The following is a 20,699-nucleotide window of genomic DNA, read 5'->3' on the forward strand; positions in this document are numbered from 1 at the left end:
TTAAGAGCTTATATTACCCAACCATATCACCAAAGAAGGAAAGGATGAGGCAGTATAACTAAATGGATAATTTTATAATCAGACATACCAATAAAAGATTTAGAAAGAAAATAAGTGACATTTTTTTTGTGTGTGTGAGATAAATGACATCTTTTTATCCCATGAAAATAGCCTGTCTTTTCATATTATGCATTTAATGTTTGTATTCTTTGAAAAAAAGTTAAGAAAATTGAGAAAAGTAGAGAAGACTTGGGATTGTTGGGATAAAGGATATGCATATTATAATTTTTCACGTATTAAAATCAGATTGCATTCAAAAAAATCTGAAACAAATAATGTATCTACCAACACTTGTGTGAGAGGAGCTCTCTCCTCTACCTTCCTATTTCCCCATTATTTAATTTTTGCAGATCTGGTAAATGAGAATATTCACTGCATTTTTAGTTGCATTTAAGACTAAATTTTTATGTCTTTATGTATTTACTGGTCGTATTATTCTTCTGCCAGTCAGCTTTTTATATCTTTGACTTTTTTTCCTTATCAGCTTATTGATCATTTTTATATTGATTTGTAGGAATTCCTTATATATTTTAGATTCCAATATTTTGTTCCAAGCATTCCAGATATTTTCTTCTAGTTTATCTTTGAACAATTGAATGGTGTTTTGGCCATAGAAAAAGTTGGAAGTATGGAGTCAAATTTGTTATTTTTTTCCTTTATGTATTGTATATTTTGTCTTTTTTTTTAACTTGTTTTATTTTTTATTTTTTTAAATTTGCATCCAAATTAGTTAGCATATAGTGCAACCATGATTTCAGGAGTAGATTCCTTCGTGCCCCTTACCCATTTAGCCCATCCCTCCTCCCACAACCCCTCCCGTAACCCTCAGTTTGTTCTCCATATTTATGAGTCTCTTCTGTTCTGTCCCCCTCCCTGTTTTTATATTATTTTTGTTTCCCTTCCCTTATGTTCATCTGTTTTGTCTCTTAAAGTCCTCATAGGAGTGAAGTCATATGATTTTTGTCTTTCTCTGACTGACTGATTTCACTTAGCGTAATACCCTCCAGTTCCATCCACGTAGTTGCAAATGGCAAGATTTCATTCTTTTTGATTGCCAAGTAATACTCCATTGTATACGTATACCACATCTTCTTTATCCATTCATCCATCGATGGACATTTGGGCTCTTTCTATACTTTGGCTATTGTTGATAGTGCTGCTATAAATGTGGGGGTGCATGTGTCCCTTTGAAACAGAGCACCTGTATCCCTTGGATAAATGCCTAGTAGTACAATTGCTGGGTCGTAGGGTAGTTCTATTTTTAGTTTTTTGAGGAACCTCCATACTGTTTTGCAGAGTGGCTGCACCAGCTTGCATTCCCATTGTTTTTTTCTTTTTAATGTTTATTTTTGAGAGAGTGTGCAGATGAGGGAGGGGCAGAGAGAGGGTGACAGAGGATCTGAAGCTGTCTCTCTGCTGATAGCAGCGAGCCCAGTGTGGGGCTCAAACTCATGAACTGTAGATATCATGACCTGAGCTGAGTCGGATGTTCAACTGACTGGACCACCCAGGTGCCCCATTTTTTTTGTGTCTTGTCTAAGAAATTTTTTCCTGGCTTAAGGTGAAGTCAAGTTATTCTATGATTTTTTCAAAATTTCACAGTTGTGCTTTTATTCATCAAGAATTGTTTAATTGTGAGTTCTTTATTCTGCTTTTTTCTCTCTCTCTGATCCCACATCAGTAGTACACTTTCTCAAATTATCTTAGTTTACTGATAAGTCTTCATATGTGTCTTCCCCCTTAATCTTCTTTTTTAGAAAATATCCATTGCTATTGGGCCTTTTCTCTTTAATAAAATGTTTAACTAGTTTATTTAATTGTAGGAAAACCTTTATCGGATTTTGATTAGAATTTAATTGAATTGATAGATTAATTAGGGAAGTTACATATATTTTTTCCATCCTTGCATGTGGTAGGTATGTCCTGTTGTTTTTAATCTTTTCAATGCCTTATATTTTATAACTTTTTTTTTTTTTAAGAGAGCATGAGCAGGGAAGGGGGCAGAAGGAGAGAGGAGACTTTTTTTTTTAAGTTTATTGATTTTTTGAGGGGGGTCGGGAAAGGAAGGGTAGAGAGAAGGGGGAGAAAGAGAATCCCAAGCAGGCTCCGCGGTGATTGTGATGTGGGACTGTATCCCAGGAACCATGAGATCATGACCTGAGATGAAATCAAGAGTCAGATGCTTAACTGACTGAGTCACCCAGGCGCCCCGAGAGCCTCACCCTCAGCGTAGAGCCTAGGATAGAGCTCAATCTTACAATTCTAGGATCATGATGAGATCCAAAATCAAGACTTGGATGCTCAACTGACTAAGCCACCTAGGCCCCCCTGTTTTATAACTTCTGTTAAAATATTTAAAAATTTTTATGGCTCTTATGGATGCACCCTTTTAAAATAATACATGTGGCTTTGGCAAAAATGTAGGAATGCTTTTGATTGTTTTAAATTTTTTAATATTTATTTATATATTCATTTGTTCATTCAAGTTAGTTAACATACAGTGTAGTTTGGCTTCAGGAGTAGAACCCAGTGATTCATTCATCTCTTACATATTGACACCCACTCCTCATCTGGCAAAGTGCCCTCCTTCATGCCTGTCACCCATTTAACCCACCCCCCTCCAGCAACCCTCAGTTTGTTCTCTGTATTTAAGAGTCTCTTATGGTTTGCCTTCCTCTTTGTTTTGTTTATGTTATTTTTCCTTCCCTTCCCCTATGTTCATCTGTTGAGTTTCTCAAATTCCATATATGAGTGAAATGTTTATTTTGAGAGAGAGAGAGAGAAAGGACGGAAAGAAAGGGAAGAAAGGAAGGAAGGAAAGTAAGGAGGGGTGGATGGAAGAATCCCAAGCAGGCTCCATGCTGTCAGCGCAGAACCCTATGTGGGGCTCAATCCTAAGAACCGTGAAATCATGACCTGAACCAAATTTTAAGTAGGCTCCACGCCTAACATGGCTTGAACTCACAACCCTGAGATCAAGAGTTGCATTATCTATGGACTGGGCCAGCCAAGAGCCTTGTAATGCTATTGATTTTTATATATCATATCCATCAACCTTCATATGTTGTCTTGTTCTGATAATTTCTAGATTTCCCCATTAGATTGATTGTTATTGAAAGTAATGACAATGTTACTCTTTCTTTTCCAACTAACACTGCTGCCTCATTACTGTTTCTTGTGTTGGTTAGGCTCTCCTGTATAGTATTGAATTGAGGCATTGAGAGTGGGCCTCCTCATTTTATTCTGATTTTTAAGAAGTGCTTTTCAAGTATTATTAACTTTGATATCTAGTGTTAATTTTTGCTAATTGTCCTTTAATAGGTTATGGGTGTTCCCTGTTACTCCTAGCTTTTAAAGAGTTCTGTGGGGTTTTTGTTTTTTAATTCATGAAAGGGTGATTTAAAAACAAAGTAGAATTAAAATAAGAGACAACAGTAAGTACAGAGTGAGTTCAAAGTGGAAGCTTTCTAGGAGATATTTGTCTGGCAGCTGCTTTGCTGAATCTCTTGGAAGTTGTAAAGGAAAGATATCTTAGATATACCAGATGAAGCCTTCATCTTCTCAACTCCCCACTTGGAACCTGAGATTTTAAATTACCTGGTACATACAAGGTCAGGACTTTGTCTCTTAACTACAAATTGAAAGGCTGAGATTTTAAATTACATGAGAATTTACTTTCCTCTTCGTGGTAATATATGCTTGTAAATGCTTTACCATGTGTGAGGTATTGTTCTAAGCACTTTTTGAAATGACTTGTTTACTTTTTATAAAACACCTCTATGAGTAATGTCTTATCCCCAGTTTCAGATGAGAAAACTGAGGCACAGAGAATAAGTAACTTGTCTCAAGTCCCAGGTAGTTTGTGGCTGAGCCTGCACTTGTAAATGTGATACTGTCCTGCTTCTCTTGCTAATAAAGGCAAATAAGAGCTTTCTGAAGGGGAAGAATTATTTTGTTTTCACTAAAATAATTTTATGAATGACTCATTGCAGCTTCAGTAATAAGGTCTGTAAAATCTAGAGAGTGTAGCATTTCTTGTAGTTTTCTAATTTGTTTCTTTCCGTTGTCAGGTTTGCCTTTTCACCATTGTCTGAGGAAGAGGAAGAAGATGAACAAAAAGAACCTATGCTAAAAGAAAGCTTTGGTAGTGATAAAATTGATTTGTGCTTTAAATATTATTTTCTGATTTTTAGAAATAGAGTAAAGCAAATATAACAGTTTGTGAGTATCAAAATCAAGATACTTTGATACAGTTTATTATTTTACAACTGTTGTACAATTGTTTCTCAATTTGGTATGTGGTGAAGTTAGGGGGAATCAAAAGTAAGGGTATAAATATTAAGGTGAAGCCATGATAAATTCAGTGAATAATTGCACAGTAAATGTACACTTTGCTTACTGGATGAGCTGGAAATTTGGCTTTGAACTTCTAGCATAAAAGTAGAGAAATAGCTGTTGTATAAATCAGGGTCCATAAACCTAAAGTTCTGAATCCATGTTTGAAATTATTGCTGGTCTCTGATACACTTAACCCATCTACTTTGTTTTCCCTCTGCAGAAGGAATGAAAATGAGAAGTACCAAACAAGAACCAAATGGAAATAGTAAAGTAAACAAAGCAGTAAGTAATTGTATACAGGCCTTAATGATTTTTTAGATCTATGCTGTAATTAAGCTTGCTTTATACATCTTTTAATATATATTACATTTATTTTTAAAAACAGAAACAGTAAGTGATTCTCATTCTAAGATCTAGTTATCTTTAACCTAGTTGGTTTGTTACCGTGTCCTGAAAAGGCACCTTAGACTAGTCTGATGGTTCTATTTAATTGTTTTCACCAATGGAAGTTATAGCCCTGTTAACCTAAGATGCTATTTGTAGTAAAGATCAAGATTTTTTTTCATTCAGCAGTTTCTTGTTTGTTTTTTAGAACTATGCATGCAGTCTACATTAAGGGCTTTAGAATTTATCTCACTTTTAAGGAGCAAAACTTACAGGAAGCAAACTCTTAGGTATTAGAACATTGAGAAGAAAGCATTTAAAGACAATTTTCTATTTGACTTACATACTTATATTACACTTACATGGATTTTTTAAAGTATTGACTATATAATTTTTTAAATTATTAGCAGTCCCAGTTGTTATGTGAATATACTACTTCAGAATTCTCAAAAGATTAAGTTTAAAAATGTTGAGACCTCTTTAGATCCTTACTTGACATGTATTATCTGGTGCATTTTAGTAACCACTGGTATTTGTATGTTTCCAGCAGGAAGATGATTTGAAATGGGTAGAAGAGAATGTTCCTTCTTCTGTGACAGATGTGTAAGTTTTTTAATTGTTATCATAAGAATCCTATTTCAGTTAGTATAACTTTTATTATTTTAAGTAAATGAGCTGAAGAACATGCTAATGCGAATGCTAATAGAAAATTAAAGAATATTAAAAATGTTAAAAAGATGTTAAAAATAAGGAATGATATACAAACAATCAGGATTATATGTTCAGATGACATTTCTGCTTAGAAAGATTTAGCTGTACACCTTCCCAAAATCATTGGGATAATCCTTTTGAGATTTTTTAGTTCCATGACTATATTTTTAATTAAATATTGGCCCTGTTACAGTGCAGGACATGGTTTTTCTCTGTACAATTCCAGTAACTCTTCTGTTTTCATATTTGCTTTTTTCCCCCTGAAGTGCCCATTAATAAGATGCAGATCTTAATTATTGAAAGGGCTTTAAATTGTATTCATAATTTCCTTTATGAACCATTTATGACTTTACGTTGTTCATTTTGGTGTTTTCCTCTCTGCAGAGCACTTCCAGCCCTTCTGGATTCAGATGAGGTTAGTAATCAAATCATGTGCATAAACTGTGGGTCTCATGATTTAATAGGGAATCATAGGTCCTTTGTTCAGGGGAATTTTATTTATTTGACTCAGTAACGGCCTGAAGGACTGTAGTTGGTATAGTTGAAAAAGGATGAGAATAGAAATACCAATATTAGAACCCAGATGTTATTCAAGAAGGTTTCCTTTCTGTACCTGTCCCCTATTTCTTTTCCAAAGTTTTATGATAAGATTTGAAGACAGGTCTTTTGTTCTGAATATTAGGTTATTCTAGTATCCCTTGATTTTTGAATGTCCTTTGAAAGCATCGGCCTGAATCCAACTTACTTTGTTGGATTGGCTGCTAAGAAAAATTGTTCATTTCCCACTGACTTGCTGTGTGATGCGGCATACAATGTCAAATTCCTTAGCAGTTCTATGCATTGAAATAATTGAGAACTCTACCATTTAGAATTAAACCTATCTTTGTAACACTTTGCCTTCTGTGGTATATTCTGCAGTTCCTAGATCTCCCTGTTGTGGGCTTCTGCTAATAGTTTACCCTCAGGGCTTCCTTTTGACTTTAGCTCTCCAGCCATCGCTCTGTTTCAGTCAAAGAAGGCTGAGTATGTGAAACCCAGTTGGGCAGTTCACTACAGGTTTATTACAGTACTTTTGGTTATATCGACTTCACCTATCTGTTCATATTTCCCTGTGTGAAAAACCTATTCAAGAACTAAGAACTTAAATGAATTACAAGAGAAACAAGTTTTAAAGGACCAGGAATCAAAACAGCATCAGACTTTGTGGCCTCAGTTTTGGAAGCTAGAAGATAATAGAACAATGTCTTTGAATTCTGAGGAAAATTATTTTCTTTTTTTTAATGTTTATTTATTTTTACGAGAGACAGAGAGCATGAGGAGGGGAGGGGCAGAGAGAGGGGGAGACACAGAATCTGAAGCAGGTTCCAGGCTCTGAGCTGCCAGCACGTGGGGCTTGATCCCACAAAACCGTGAGATCATGACCTGAGCCAAAATGGAACGCTCAACCAGCTGAGCCACCTAGGCCCCTGAGGAAAATCATTTTCAACCTAGAATTGTATTTTCAACTAAACTGTCAGTATGAGGGTAAAATAAAGATGTTTTCAGTCATGCAAAAAATAAAATAATTAACATTCTATATGTGCTTTCTCAGGAAAGTAATAGAAAATGTTCTTTATAAATTGAGAGAACTAAAAAGAGAAAGACTTTGGATTCAGGAAATAAAGGGTCCAACAGAGGGGCAAGGATAAACTCCCAGGATGATGATGTAAGAAACTCCAAGACCAATAGCTGGGTGACAGTCTTAGAGGGCATCCAGTCCAGAATGGAGCAGACCAGAGAGCTTCAGGAGGAGTCGTTCTAAGAATAAAATAAAAAGGATAGATTGGTTGATGTAATTGATCATATTGAAAAAGTATTCACACATCTGTTACAGTTCAGGATAAATTTGTGATATGTGCTTTTAGCAAATGAAACAACACAATGAAAAATGTTAACTCTAAGGTGAAAAATTACATAAGAGAGGAAATTTAATGGTAACACATTAATTTTCTTCATTGAAACGGCATATATAAGTACTGTTTTCTAATCAGACCTAATTTTTAACATGATTTTTAGAAAAATTATGAAAATATATAAAATCTGCCATCCTAATTATTGTCAGGTGCATAGTGTTAACTATATGCACATTGTTGTACAACAAATCTCTAGAACTTTTTCAAGTGTAATTTTAATGTGTAATCTTTCATTTTAAGGATATACCATATTTTGTTTAAACAGTCCTGTGTTTTTGAACATTTAATTCTGTTTTGTTATAATTTTGAGTTTTGCGGTAGAATGTTTCTGGCTAAATCTTTGCCCACATCCTTGACATTTTCTTCAAGTTAAATTCTTGAATCAGAGGAGGTCCACATTTTCATTAAAACTTAGTCTTTTTTTTTTTTAAGTTATTTAAAGTTTATTTATTTATTTTGAGAGAGAGAAAGAGAGAGCAAGTGGAGGAGGGGAGAGAGAGGGAGGGAGAGAGAGAATCTCAAGCAGGCTCTGCACTGCCAGCACAGAGCTCAATGCAGGGCTCAAACTCAAGAACCATGAGATCATGACCTGAGCTGAAATCAAGGGCTGGACGCTCAACCAACTGAGCCACCCAGGCGCCCCCGTTTAAGCTTAATCTTAAGTAAATATTTGTTTAATCATCTTATTTGACTCAGAAAGATACAGTTCCTTTTGATCTGTGGTTTGGTGTCCAGAAACCTAGAAATTTTGATTCAGTTGATTTCCAGTGGGGCCTAGGCATCTGTGTGTTTCAAAATCTTCATAGATAAGAACCATTTCTAAATATTTAGTGGACATAAGCAAAAGTACTTGTGGGAAATGTGTGTGTGCATCCTCTTTATAGAGGATACTTGGAATGTAGACCATTTAAAATTAATATGCTTAGAAAAGACTTTTTTTCCCCCTAGGAACGAATGATCACACACTTTGAAAGGTCCAAAATGGAGTAAAGAATGGGAAGATGTGCAGTTGAAGATGGGTAGTAACTCGGAAGAGATCAGCTTCTGTGTCAATCTTCTACACTCCTCCATGGAATTAAAGGAGGCAGTGAAACCTGATCTATTCCTTGACCTTTGTGCATTGGAGCTGGTGAGAGGTGTCAGAACAAGGAGAACATCTTACTGAAAACAAGTTCATAGGACAAGAAAAATCTACAAGTTTTTATTTACAACATTGATGCCCCTTTCCCTCCCACACCCTGACATGGATGTTTATGCAACTTATGTGTGTTGTTCCTGAACCTTCTATAACGTTTAAATTGTTTAATCTATCAAACTAAAAAGTTTAACATCTTCTAAAGAACTATGACATCAACGCCATAATATGTAATCTCCAGGAGCAACTGCCTATAATTTTTATTTATTTAGAGAGTTACATAGGTGATGGGGGAAATTATCAATTACCTTTCCATTTCCTGAGAAGCCAAGGTTACATCTTACAGAGGTAATTTTGAGAAAAAAAGAGTCCTGAGCTAAGGAGCCATGGTTCTATGGATGATTTAAAACAAAAACAAAAGAGTATGTAAGAGAGAAGCAAACTGTTACAGTATGATTCAGATCATTTAAAAAAAAATCAAGTGCAATTTTGTTTACAAATGGTGTATATTAAAGATTTTTCTATCTCAGATGTACTTTAGAGAGAAATATTAGCTTAACTCTTGACATCTGCTGTTGTGACACATCCCATTGCTGGCAATGTGGTGCACACTCCAGAACTTTTAACTACTGTTTTGTAAGCCTCCAAGGGCGGTGGCATTGCGGAGTCCTAGGCAGTGCTTTGTTTGCCTTCATGCCATTCACTGGGTGTTGCACTAGATGCAGAGAGGCACTCCGTCTAAGTGCTTGTGAATGAGTGCCCTGCTAAAGGAACTGTAATGCTTAGGAAGCAGGAGCTAATACAAAGGATACAGGTCCTTCTGGCTTAATTGAAACAGTTTTTCCTGCATGAAGTAGCGTGGAGGCCCTGGACTGCTGCTCATTCTTTAGGATCGACTGTTCTTATACCTGGTGTTGGTTTAGAGACTGTTTATAAGAGACATCACAAGGTGATGGGATTCATTTGAAGCACTATATTTGTTTTAATGGTTTTGTCCAATTTCGCCTTCCCAAGATTTTTGTTTTACGTAGAAAGTTCATGCCACTTTTTAATATAAAAAATTTTAACAAAATTAATATATTTTCCTCATTTTTTTCAGACTTTCTCTAAAGACCATCCTTTCTCCCAAATTCTTGTGGGAATTTTCCTTCCATGGTTTTTACTCTACATTGTCTTATTATCTGTTGAAACCATTGACCACATGACCACAATCTTACTAACTCATACTATAGTGGAAGTGTTTACATTTATTTAACATCTCTGTATAGCTCTTTGCTGTGGTGATTTAAAAAAAAAAGTCACCTAGGCGATATCTCTAAGGAACATATGAAGAACTGACTATATTCTCAGGTTAATCCATTAGCAAAGGGCTAGTGGTACGGTTGTGTGCTGTTCTTCCATAGAGACACTTAACAAGTGAATAATAGTTATAATGCACCAAGATAGTTGGTCAGATATTTTTTGAGGGTGGTTAGATGTTGACTTAAGACTAGGGAAAAAATCTTAAGGTGTTAAGCAGTAGTGTAAAGTAACAAATTTTGTAGACTGTACCTGATAATTCTTTCTGCATTCTCTTATGGGTTATGGCACTGTGATTACATACAGCGTATCATTTCTTAGAACTGGTTCAGAAGTAATTTATAGTTTGTTACATTGACATGTTACCTGAGAGTTTATATCGGTCTTAGTCCTTGGGCCTGAAACTGCTAGGTATCAGGCCTTCTTTGAGGACAGCAGCTGGCAGTTCTATATTTTCAAGGTGTTCATTTTCTATGGTGAAAATCACCCATAATGCTTGATTTATTTAGCAGTTTTTGTGTTAATACTGACACTTTGAAAGTATTTCACTGGATTATCAGAAACAGCATTTGGTAAAGATGGGACAGTAATCCTAATTTATAAGTGAAGAAACTGACATTGTATAAAAATAAAGTGACCAAGGCCAGTTTTTTTTTACTTATCGTAGACTTATGTTTTAAACTCAAGTGCTTTAATGACCTACCTGCTATATTCTTTGTGTGTGTGGGGGGGGGGAGAGGGGGGTTGCCAGATACACCTCATTCTTGCAGTAGTTTTCAAACATTAAAGTCCATGGACTCACTCTGGGGACTTACTAAAGCACAGACTGCTGGACCCCCTGCACCCCCCCCCCCATCCAGATTTTCTGATTTAGTAGGGCAGGAATGAGGCCCGAGGCTGCATTTCCACTAAGTTTCCAGGTGATGTTGATACTACTAGTCTAGGGATCACATTTTGAGAACCACTGGCCTAGAACAACCTTTAAAAAAAAGGGTAAAATAGTTGAAGTGGTTGGGATTATAATGGTAATGCAAAAACCACCATTTATTGGGTGTTTAGAGTGTGTCAGGAGTTGCTAATGTCCACAACACCAGGTTAGTGTGGAACACTACTATCCTTTAGCAGATAAAGAAACAAAGGCTAATTTCCTAAATGGTCTCCATCCCGAGTAAGTGACGCCAAAGCCCGAACTCACCACCATGCTACACTGAGACAGTTCCAAGATGCCCCTTCCCCCCCCTCCCCCCTCCGCCTTTTAGGTAAGCCCCGTTGCTAATCAGGCTCCATGACACACAAGTTCTGGGTCTAGGGTGAAGGTGGGAAGCCTAGCGCCGGCGCGTTCCTCGAAGGAGCGTTAGGAATTTGCGCGGAAGGGGCGGGCTTCTGCTGCGGAAGGGGCGGGCTTAGCCCGGCAGGAAGTCCGGTGTTGGCCGTGTTGCCAAACGGCCTGTAGCTGGGGTCTCGGTCAGCGTCCCGCTTGTCCCTTCCTTGGGGCTGGTTCCCGGCCCAGGCCCAAACCTGGCCCGTCCCCGCACACTTCGGGTGAGACTGCTGCGGCGACTCTTCTCGCCGCCATGCATGACGCCTTCGAGCCAGTGCCGATCCTGGAAAAGCTGCCTCTGCAGATCGACTGTCTGGCTGCCTGGGGTGAGCCGAGGGCCCGAGGCGGGTTTAGCGCAGAAGCGGTTCCTGCCTTTCACAAGGCTGGGGATGTGGACAGGAGTCTAGCTGTATGGACTCCGATCGGACGCTGTCCGAGAGGCATGGGATGAGGGAGGGCATAGTATTGTAGACAGCGAGGTCAAATGGGATGTTTGGCAAGTCCTCAGGGACCCAGACTTTCGGTACGTTTATCCTTGCTTTCGGTACAGAGTTGAAGGTTGAACTTTTCTTATTAACTGTGCTCAGCTTTGGGTCATTTCGATTCCCAAGAAGTCTTCAGTTTGGAGGGGCAAGCACTGGGGAGTTTTCAACCTACCGGGGGCTTGAACTTGTCCAGATGATTGTTGTTTTCTAGGTGAAAGACAACACTATTTTGGGGGGGCATTAAATACATTAATACCGTATGCCTTTTTTCTTAGTAATCACTCATCGTTCACTTGTCAGTTGTCAGTGTCACTTGTCACTAGGTAGCTCACGTTGTTGTTCTAAACTCAGTTTAGCCAAGTGGTTGATTGCCTTGTATTCAAAATGTCCCAAGTTACCTAACTGTGGGTAGAAGAGCATCATTCCAGGCTGTCATGGAATCTAACCCATTAAAAAGTTGTGTAATCCTCTTGGGATTGGTCAGTACAGAAAACAGGGTCTGGCATCTCCTGTATGCTCTAGAATGAAAATGGTTTCAGGGGTCTAAACCTTGACTCTCAGTTATGAACGTTATGCTCTTATCTTTGAGTGCTTGTGTCTGATAACAGCCACCGAAGACCAAACAAGTAATTTAAGTCTTTCTTGTTAATGTCCAGGTGCTAAAAATCAAAGGCCATAAAAAAGTGGCCCAGAAGTCTTAATCAGATCTTATACTGAGCTAGGTGCCTAAGGTGGAATCTTGGTGGTGGCTGGTGTCATCTGGATCATTTACAGACAGTACCACCCAGTCAGCCTTGCAGAGTTCCTTACAGCCTCTTCAGTAAGGTACTTTCACTACAGGTCTTCATGTTAATTTGCACTGTCTTGCCTTTAGCAGCCTTGGGCTTTAAAATCACACCTTCACAGCTGTCTTAGTCCCTTGGGTTAAGGAGAGACTCTTGCTTCTTCTGGATATCTCAAGAAACCCTCCATTTTCTGTGATTAAATGCTCAGTAAAAATTAAAAATAAGCAGAGGAGGGGCGCTTGGGTGGCTCAGTTGGTTAAGCATTGGACTCTTGATTTTGTCTCAGGTCATGATCTGGCAGTTTATAGGACTGAACCCTGCATAGGGTCTGATAGTGCGGAGCCTGCTTGGGATTCTCTTTCTCTCTCTCTCTCTCTCTCTCTCTCTCTCTGCCCCTCCCTATCTTGCACACATGTGTGCGCACATGCTCTCTCTCTCAAAATAAATAAATACTAAAAAAAAATAAATAAATAGAGGAGAAAAGAAATGTAAAAAATGGAAGACTTGACACTGTCCAAAGGGACACATTCCCCTAATTTTTCATCAAGTATGTATTAGATGTATGTAAATGGACCAGTTTCTCTGCTAAAGACAGGGCTTAAAGGATGATTAGGAAACAGTGCCTGTGCTCCTAGGACACAGAGTGAGAAACAAAGACATATGAACGGATTATGATGTAAGATAAATGATACTGGAGGCATATGCTGCCTAATATAGAAACATGGGAGAGAGGTACCCAACTCAGCCTAGGACATATGCTTCTAAAAAGGATGAATGCAGCTGCTTACCATACTTGTCAGAATCCTTGACTGATACTCTCTGGAACTAGTAGTACATGTATCTCAGCCTCTCACCAACTCCACTTTGTCACCGTAAAGATTCCCTGTACTTGAGCTTTCCAGAAAGATAGTTTTGAAATGGTAGGGATGGGGCACCTGTGTGGCTCAGAAGAGCGTGCAACTCTTGATCTCAGGGTCGTGAGTTCAAGCGCTACATTGGGTGCAGAGATTACTTAAAATGAGTAAATAAATTAAAACTTGAAATGGTAGGTAGCTCTTTGCCTTGATCCCAGCAGGGGACGGGCTCGTTACCTCCTAGGACGCTGCAGTAGGTATTAGGCTACAAGAGGCTATTTACCAACTCTTGACTCAAAACTATTTTCCGACCTGAGCAGCAGTAAATACTACTGTTTCTAGTTGTTACCCTTTTTACCTAAAATTCATCCAGGAACCTCCAGAAACCAGATCATGCAGGGCCAGACAGTATTCGAGCTGGAAGATGTCTTAGAGACACCATAGTCCATCTCTTGGGAAATGGAAATGAGGGAAATGGAGATGAGGATGCTGATGATGACTTCTCCCTAAACTCCAGAGTTGTAGAATCCGTCTGACTTTTCAATACCTTCATTTGGACGTCTAGTAGCATGGCCACAACGGTTCTTGATTCCACTCTCCCAAAACATGCTTTGTCCCCCTGCATCCCACATCTCAGCAAATGACATTTCTATGTACCTATTTTACTAAGGCCAAAAGCCTTGGAATCATTCTTCACTTCTCTTACACGCTGCATCCAGTCCATCTGCAAATCTTGTGTGCCCTACTTTCAGAATAAGTCTAGAGTCCAGTCACTTCTCTCCATCTGTACTGTTTCTACTTTGATGAGAGCACCACCTCTCTCATTTGGATTACTGCAGTAGTTGTCTAATCACCATGTTATTTGTTACTGTGCTGCTCTCAGTCTTTTATCCACACGGAGGTAGAGTGATCCCTTGAAAATTTAATCTGATCACATCTCTCCAGTGCTCATAACCCTTCAGTAGCTTCCTGTCACAACTAGAATAAGTTCCAAAGCCCTTTCTGTGCTTCATACATCTGACATCATCAGGCCTCTAGTTACTTCCCCTCACCCACCCCATCTCCTGTGCTCTTACCCCGTCTCCTTTGTCCAGTTAGTCACACAGTCGTCTTTATTCCATAATACCCAAAGCATGTACCTACCTCAGGGCTTTTGCACTTGCTCTTTCCTCTGTCTGGAACTCTCCTGCTCTAAATATTACATTGCTCCTTCCTCCTTTCCTTCAGGTCTCTGCTGAAATGCCACATAAATCAGCAAGACTTTCTTTCCCCACCTATGCTATATAAAAGACAATGTGCTATTCTCTTACTCAGGCTTATCCTTCTTATCATGGATTGCTACTTAATGCTGTTTTATATTATATTATTGTCTCTTTCACTCCATATTAGAATAGAAGTTCCTTCAGAGCAGGAACTTTGTTTTGTATATTGCTTTATAGTTCCTAGAATAGCTCTTCATAATAGGTGTTCATTAAACCTATGTTTGATGAATGAATGATGATATTAATAATAATAGCTTCCATTTATTGAGTACTAGTCTGTATTAAGCTTTTATGAATCAATAACTGCATTTTGCAGAGGAATAACCTGAGAATTTAAGTAATTTTTCCAAGGTCCTATATCCAGTAAATCATGTCTGATTCTAGACACTGGTTCCCAAACTTTAATATATATTAAGAACCTGTAAAGAAAAATGCAAGTGTGTGTGTGTGTGTGTGTGTGTGTGTGTGTGTGTGTGTGTATGTGTGTATATGCAGTCATTCTTATATTTTCCAAAGAAACAATAGAAAGATAAAAAGGACTAAAATGGTTGCCTGTAGCAGACAGGAGAGAGTGGACAAGAATGGAAGCTAGACTTCCCACAGTTTTAGCATTGAAACTACATAAATGTGTCATATAATTAAAAAATTGAATTCAAAAATGCAGATTTTGGGTCACTCTTGCAGAATTTATTGTATCTAAATCAGATCAGCACTCAGGAATGTGTATTTTTAATAAGTTTAAGTCGTTCTGATATAGCTAATCAGGATTATGCTTTAAGAAACACTGTTCTTTGCTCTATGACCCCCCAAAAAAGGAAAATGACCACTACCTTTTCCATTTCTGTATTCCCTGCAGTGGCCAGCATAGGGTCAGGAATGGAATTATATATCACATGAGCTTGGGCTGGGTTTGCACTGTTGGACAGATCTTCATTAGGGTTATTATGAGCAAGAGGGCTCAGCACTTCCTCACTTCCCAGGAGGAATAAGCTCCAAACTTGTGGCTCAGGATTAGTCTGTCAGGAATTTTCTAGGGCTGATTGACATCTGTTTATGTATGTGTTATCCATAGAATACACCATTTAGGTAGTGTGTCCCACTCTCCGATTTGCTGTATTGGGTCTCAGAAGGGACTGTCTACCCAAATTTTGAGCCTGCTCTGCAGACTTCTCATTCTCTTTGTTTTGTATCCATTATTGTATTATAAGATGACATGTCATAGAATGTGGAGGCCCAACATGGGTCAGGTCTTCTGGTCACCTGAGCACCCACTGACTTCCAAAACCAAATCAAGCCTCTTCAAGATTCTGTGCCATTATCACATCTGGATGATGCACTGTTTTCCCTTATGAGTTTGAGTATTAGGAGAGAGAGAGAGAGAGAGAGAGTTGCTTTTACTATATAAAGGAAAGCTGTTACACTTTGCATGTATGATAAATGCATTTTTCCCCAGCACCTTCAAATGAAAACGTGAAAAGGGCCAAAAAAATCTCAATTAAAAATTTTATTTATTTATTTATTTATTTATTTATTTATTTATTTATTTACAATGAATTTGTCTGATTCCACTTTATGACCAATAGAGTAGGCATTTGATAAGAAACATCTATTGGCAAGTAAACATTTCAATAAAAATGGAAAGTAGGGGCGCCTGGGTGGCTCAGTTGGTTAAGCGTCCGACTTCAGCTCAGGTCATGATCTCACGGTCCGTGAGTTCGAGCCCCGCGTCGGGCTCTGTGCTGACAGCTCAGAGCCTGGAGCCCATTTCGGATTCTGTGTCTCCCTCTCTCTCTGACCCTCCCCTGTTCATGCTCTGTCTCTCTCTGTCTCAAAAATAAATAAATGTTAAAAAAAAAAAAAAAAAAAAAAAAAAAATGGAAAGTAGACTCTTGAATGTCATGCTTACAAGTTTGACTTCATTTGTTAGTGGTGCAGCTTCATGAAGGTTTAAGCCCCAGTGTGACAGTATCACAGATCTAAGGTTTGCTATCTGTCTATAGCAAACATGGAAGGACACATATAGGGAGACTGGTGAGGCCATCACAGGGGTTACTGGAGACCTGGGATACGGCTGTTGCAAGGTACCTTACAGAGGTGAAATTGATAGACGTTGCAGACCTGGGTGTAAAGATAGGTTGCTCAAAGACACAAAGAAAAACAGTAGGGATTTGGGAACCAGAGTGGGAAGGGAAGGTGAACATTATATTATGTTGGCCTTTTGGTTATAGATTTTTATGTATGTTTTAAGTGAGTTAAAAACTTTTCTGCTTCATTTTATTTACATCCGAAATAGCAGTGGGTGTCCTAAAAATCAACTTTAGGATTACCACTTGCTCAATACAGTAGTATTGAGCACAATATCTTTTACAAAGCAAGCACTGTGAACTTAATTCTTTTGTTTTCTGTGTTCTCTTCTGACATAAATCTCCAACATTCCACTAGAGCTAGTGTTATTTCTGATTTCTCTTATGTCATTGAGAGAATGCACTGTTAGGGAGGCTGGGTGGCTCAGTCCAGTAAGTACTGGACTCTTGTTTTTGGCTCAGGTCATGATGTTACAGTTGTGAGATCAAGCCCCACGTTGGGCTCCACACTGGGCATAGAGCCTGCTTAAGATTCTCTTTGTCCCTCTCCTGCACATACACGCACATCCTCTCCCTCTCTCTCTCTCAAAAAAAAAAAAAAAAAAAAAAAAGGCACACATTCTCCTACTTCCTTTGTCAACACAAAATAAAAGAAGACAGAGTCATTATCTTTTCCTGGAAGACTAAGGACATCAACCTTAGGAGGATTTCTCCAATCAGGAGAAATGTTCCTGATGTGGCTTTTGACCTGTTTTTGTTGTTTTTACATTTTTTTTAACTTTATTTATTTATTTTGAAAGAGAGGGAGAGAGTACCAGTGGGGGAGGGGCAGAGAGAGGGGGAGAGAGAATCCTAAGCAGGCTCCATGCTGTCAGCAGGAAGCCCTCCGTGGAACTCAGTCTCACAAACCGTGAGATCATGACCTGAGCTGAAATCAAGAATCAGATGCTTACCCGACTGAGCCACCAGGGCACCCCTACCTGTTTTTAGAAATATAACCAGTGTCGTTCAGACAACCTCTGGCCAAAATCCATTCTTTTGACATGTGATGCCTTAGTAAGTACATCACAGCATGTAGTTACGTCCTGATGCTTCCGTACACATCTTACTACATGTATGAATCGGGACAAATTATTTATCCCCTAGGCCTCAACTTCCTCATCTATAAAATGGGGCTTTATCAGAAGGATGTACCTCAAAGGATAGTTATGAGGATTAGTGAAGTTAACATATGATATGTGCTTAGCATTTCCTGGAACACAATACATTCTCAATAAAGTATCTGTTTGTACCATTTTCCAATATTTTATCTCGTAAAGGATCAAGAGAGTTTATGAAAGGAATGAACGACCTTTATGTTTGTTACAACATCAAAAAGCTGAGGAAGTACCTGGACATGCTTAACTTACCTTAATGAGTTAATATACATCTGTCAGGGTAATTATTTAAATAAACCCTTTTGAAGCCTCTTTACTTTTCGCATAGACCATTTTAGTGTCTCCAAAGCAGTCCTTGAACCAACAGTGTTAGCATCACCTGGGAACTTGTTAGAAATGCAAGTTTCCAGGGCTGCTGTGAGACCAGCTGACTCGGACACTGAGGGCAGGGGCCAGCAATGTGTTTTAACAAATCCTCAGATAATTTTGATACATACCAAAGAACCACTCACTGGCCTAGATCGTCTTTTTTTTTTTTTTTTCCTTATAAGAGCTTTATTGAGATGTGATTCACATACCATATAATTCACCCATTTAAACTACACTGTTAAGTGGGTTTTAGTACATTCACAGAGTTGTACAAGTATGGCCACAGTCCATTTTAGAACATTTTAATTATCCTATCAGCCCCATACCCCTTAGTTTTTACTCCCTCATTTTCCTATAAGCCCACCAGCCTTAGGCAACCACTAATCTTTTTGTCTGTATAGATTTGGCTATTTTGACATTTCATATAAATAGAATCATAAAATCTGTAGCCTTTTTCGTCTGGCTTCTTTCATTTAGCATAATGTCAGGTTCATCCCTGCTATTGTAGCACTTGTCAGCACTTCATTCCTTTTGATGGCTGGCTTATATTCCATTGTATGGATTTGCCACATTTTGTTTATCCCTTCATCAGTCGATGGACATTTGGGTGGTTTCTACCTCTTGGCTTTTACAGATGCTGCTTCTCTGAACATTTGTGTCCAAGTTTTTGTGTGAGCATATGTTTTCACTTCTCTCATGTATATGCTCAGGGGTAGAATTGCTGGGTCACATGGTAACTGTATGTTTAAGTTTTTGAGGAACTGCCAGACTTTTTTCCAAAATGGCTGTACTGGTTTATATTGCTGCCAACAATGTGTGAGAGTTGCAGTTGTTTGTTTTGATCTGCTAGGCCGCCTTTTGAGATAATGAATTCTATAAGGTTAATACTCTGTGACACTTCTAATTTTCCTTAAGGTAAAATCATTAAGCCTCCAAAGGGTACCTTTTAGCTTTGTTTCTGACATTAGAGACCTACTTTCATGTTTATACTCCCCATCTTATGATTATATAAATTTTCATCCTATTTTTGGTCAGTTTAATTTTGAAACCGTGAAGGCAGGGCCATTTTCTATTCCCTGATATGTCTAGTCTAGTAATGATGCTTTTTTGATTGGTTGGTTCTCAAACATTTCTTGAATATAAATATTCCTTAGTTTTGCAAAACACCTACTATCAAAAGCAACTCCTTTTCTTGACCCTTTGACTTCTCATTACAAGCCCCAGCTCAAGAAGTAGGGTTTTAGTAAAGCTGATTGACCTTTCTCACAATTCTTTTCTCTTGCAGAGGAATGGCTTCTTGTTGGCACCAAACAAGGACATCTTCTTCTCTATAGGATCCGGAAAGATGCTGGTAAGTAGCAGCTCTCCAGAATCGAGAAAGAGATGGCTTACTACTCATGCAAAAAATGTTGATAGCTAATATACAACTGTGAAATCAGTGATCCCTAGATCATTAAAAACCATCGGGGTTGAGAGTAATACTGTGGTAAAGTGGGGAGAAGCATATGAAAATCTTCAGGGTTTTTTGTTTTTTTCAGACTCTGTTCCCCCCCCCCCCCCCCCGACCCCCGCCCGTAGGTGGGGTTGAACATTCCTCCCCTCCTTACTTCTTAGTGACTCCCTGTCAGAAATAAGTGTTACTGATGGGTATAAGATTTTTGTGTGAGTGATGTGGGGGTAGGAAACAAAATTAGGAACCACTGGTTTAAAAACTTTTATTAACTTGTGAGGGGTGGACTAGAAGAGAGGAGACCTGGGTTTGAGCTCAGCTTTCCTTCTCCTTGGCTAAATGACTATGAGTAGGTCCTTCCCAATGTCATTTTCCTCTTCTATAAACTGCCTGTCTGTCTCAGAAAATTGTTGAGGTCAGATGCAAGGACTTTGAAAACTAAAGCTCTCTCAAATGTGACATTGTCAGCAAAATGTAGAATAATAACCAAAAGTATTTGAAATATATTTTGTCAGAGTTTCTTCCTTTGAGGGAGAAGTGCCTCACTCCCTTTTCATAATTTTACTTTGATGTTCTTTTTATGGAAAATTGATGTGTTTAGATAATATACTTTGGAGCTGTAGAGTCTATAGAAATCTGCTATAAATGCCCAAGTATGTCGAACCATATGAAATTGTCTTATTTTAGTTTAGTTTAGTTTAGTTTTTGAGAGTGAGTGAGAGTGGGGGAGGGGGGGGACAGATAGAAAAGGAGAAAGAATCTTAAGCAAGCTCCACGCCCAGCACAGTTGTGGGGGGGTTGGGGAGGGGGTAGAAGGAGAGGTGAGGCCTTGATCTCATGACTGTGAGCTCATGACCTGAGCCACAATCAAGAGTTGAATGCTCAACCGACTGAGCCACCCAGGCGTCCCTGCCCCTTTCATTATTTGACTGTATTAGAAAAAACTACATTTCATAATTTTCAACCTGATAGACTTTCTGTAGTAAATAGCTTAAGGTAATAGTACTTCCCTTTGGAGCCTTAAGCAAGGGTAACATGGGAAAAAAGAGCATC

General features: G+C 38.5%; 2 protein-coding genes across 4 annotated transcripts in view; both read left to right on the forward strand.

Moving 5' to 3' along the window:
* Window positions 1–9,656, forward strand: part of TMEM87A (transmembrane protein 87A) — a 40,338-nt gene extending 30,682 nt beyond the window's left edge. For both annotated transcript variants that reach the window (XM_047861229.1, XM_047861230.1), the window contains exons 16-20: window positions 4,131–4,204; window positions 4,619–4,680; window positions 5,330–5,385; window positions 5,878–5,908; window positions 8,394–9,656. In XM_047861229.1, coding sequence (XP_047717185.1) covers window positions 4,131–4,204; window positions 4,619–4,680; window positions 5,330–5,385; window positions 5,878–5,908; window positions 8,394–8,435 — 265 coding nt within the window. In that variant the 3' untranslated portion in view covers window positions 8,436–9,656. The remainder of the gene's footprint in view (window positions 1–4,130; window positions 4,205–4,618; window positions 4,681–5,329; window positions 5,386–5,877; window positions 5,909–8,393) is intronic.
* A 1,622-nt stretch (window positions 9,657–11,278) lies between these two features.
* Window positions 11,279–20,699, forward strand: part of VPS39 (VPS39 subunit of HOPS complex) — a 46,832-nt gene continuing 37,411 nt past the window's right edge. For both annotated transcript variants that reach the window (XM_047862598.1, XM_047862599.1), the window contains exons 1-2: window positions 11,279–11,526; window positions 19,482–19,547. In XM_047862598.1, coding sequence (XP_047718554.1) covers window positions 11,454–11,526; window positions 19,482–19,547 — 139 coding nt within the window. In that variant the 5' untranslated portion in view covers window positions 11,279–11,453. The remainder of the gene's footprint in view (window positions 11,527–19,481; window positions 19,548–20,699) is intronic.

The sequence above is a fragment of the Prionailurus viverrinus genome, chromosome B3 (assembly GCF_022837055.1).
Source record: "Prionailurus viverrinus isolate Anna chromosome B3, UM_Priviv_1.0, whole genome shotgun sequence".
Lineage (NCBI taxonomy): Eukaryota > Metazoa > Chordata > Mammalia > Carnivora > Felidae > Prionailurus > Prionailurus viverrinus.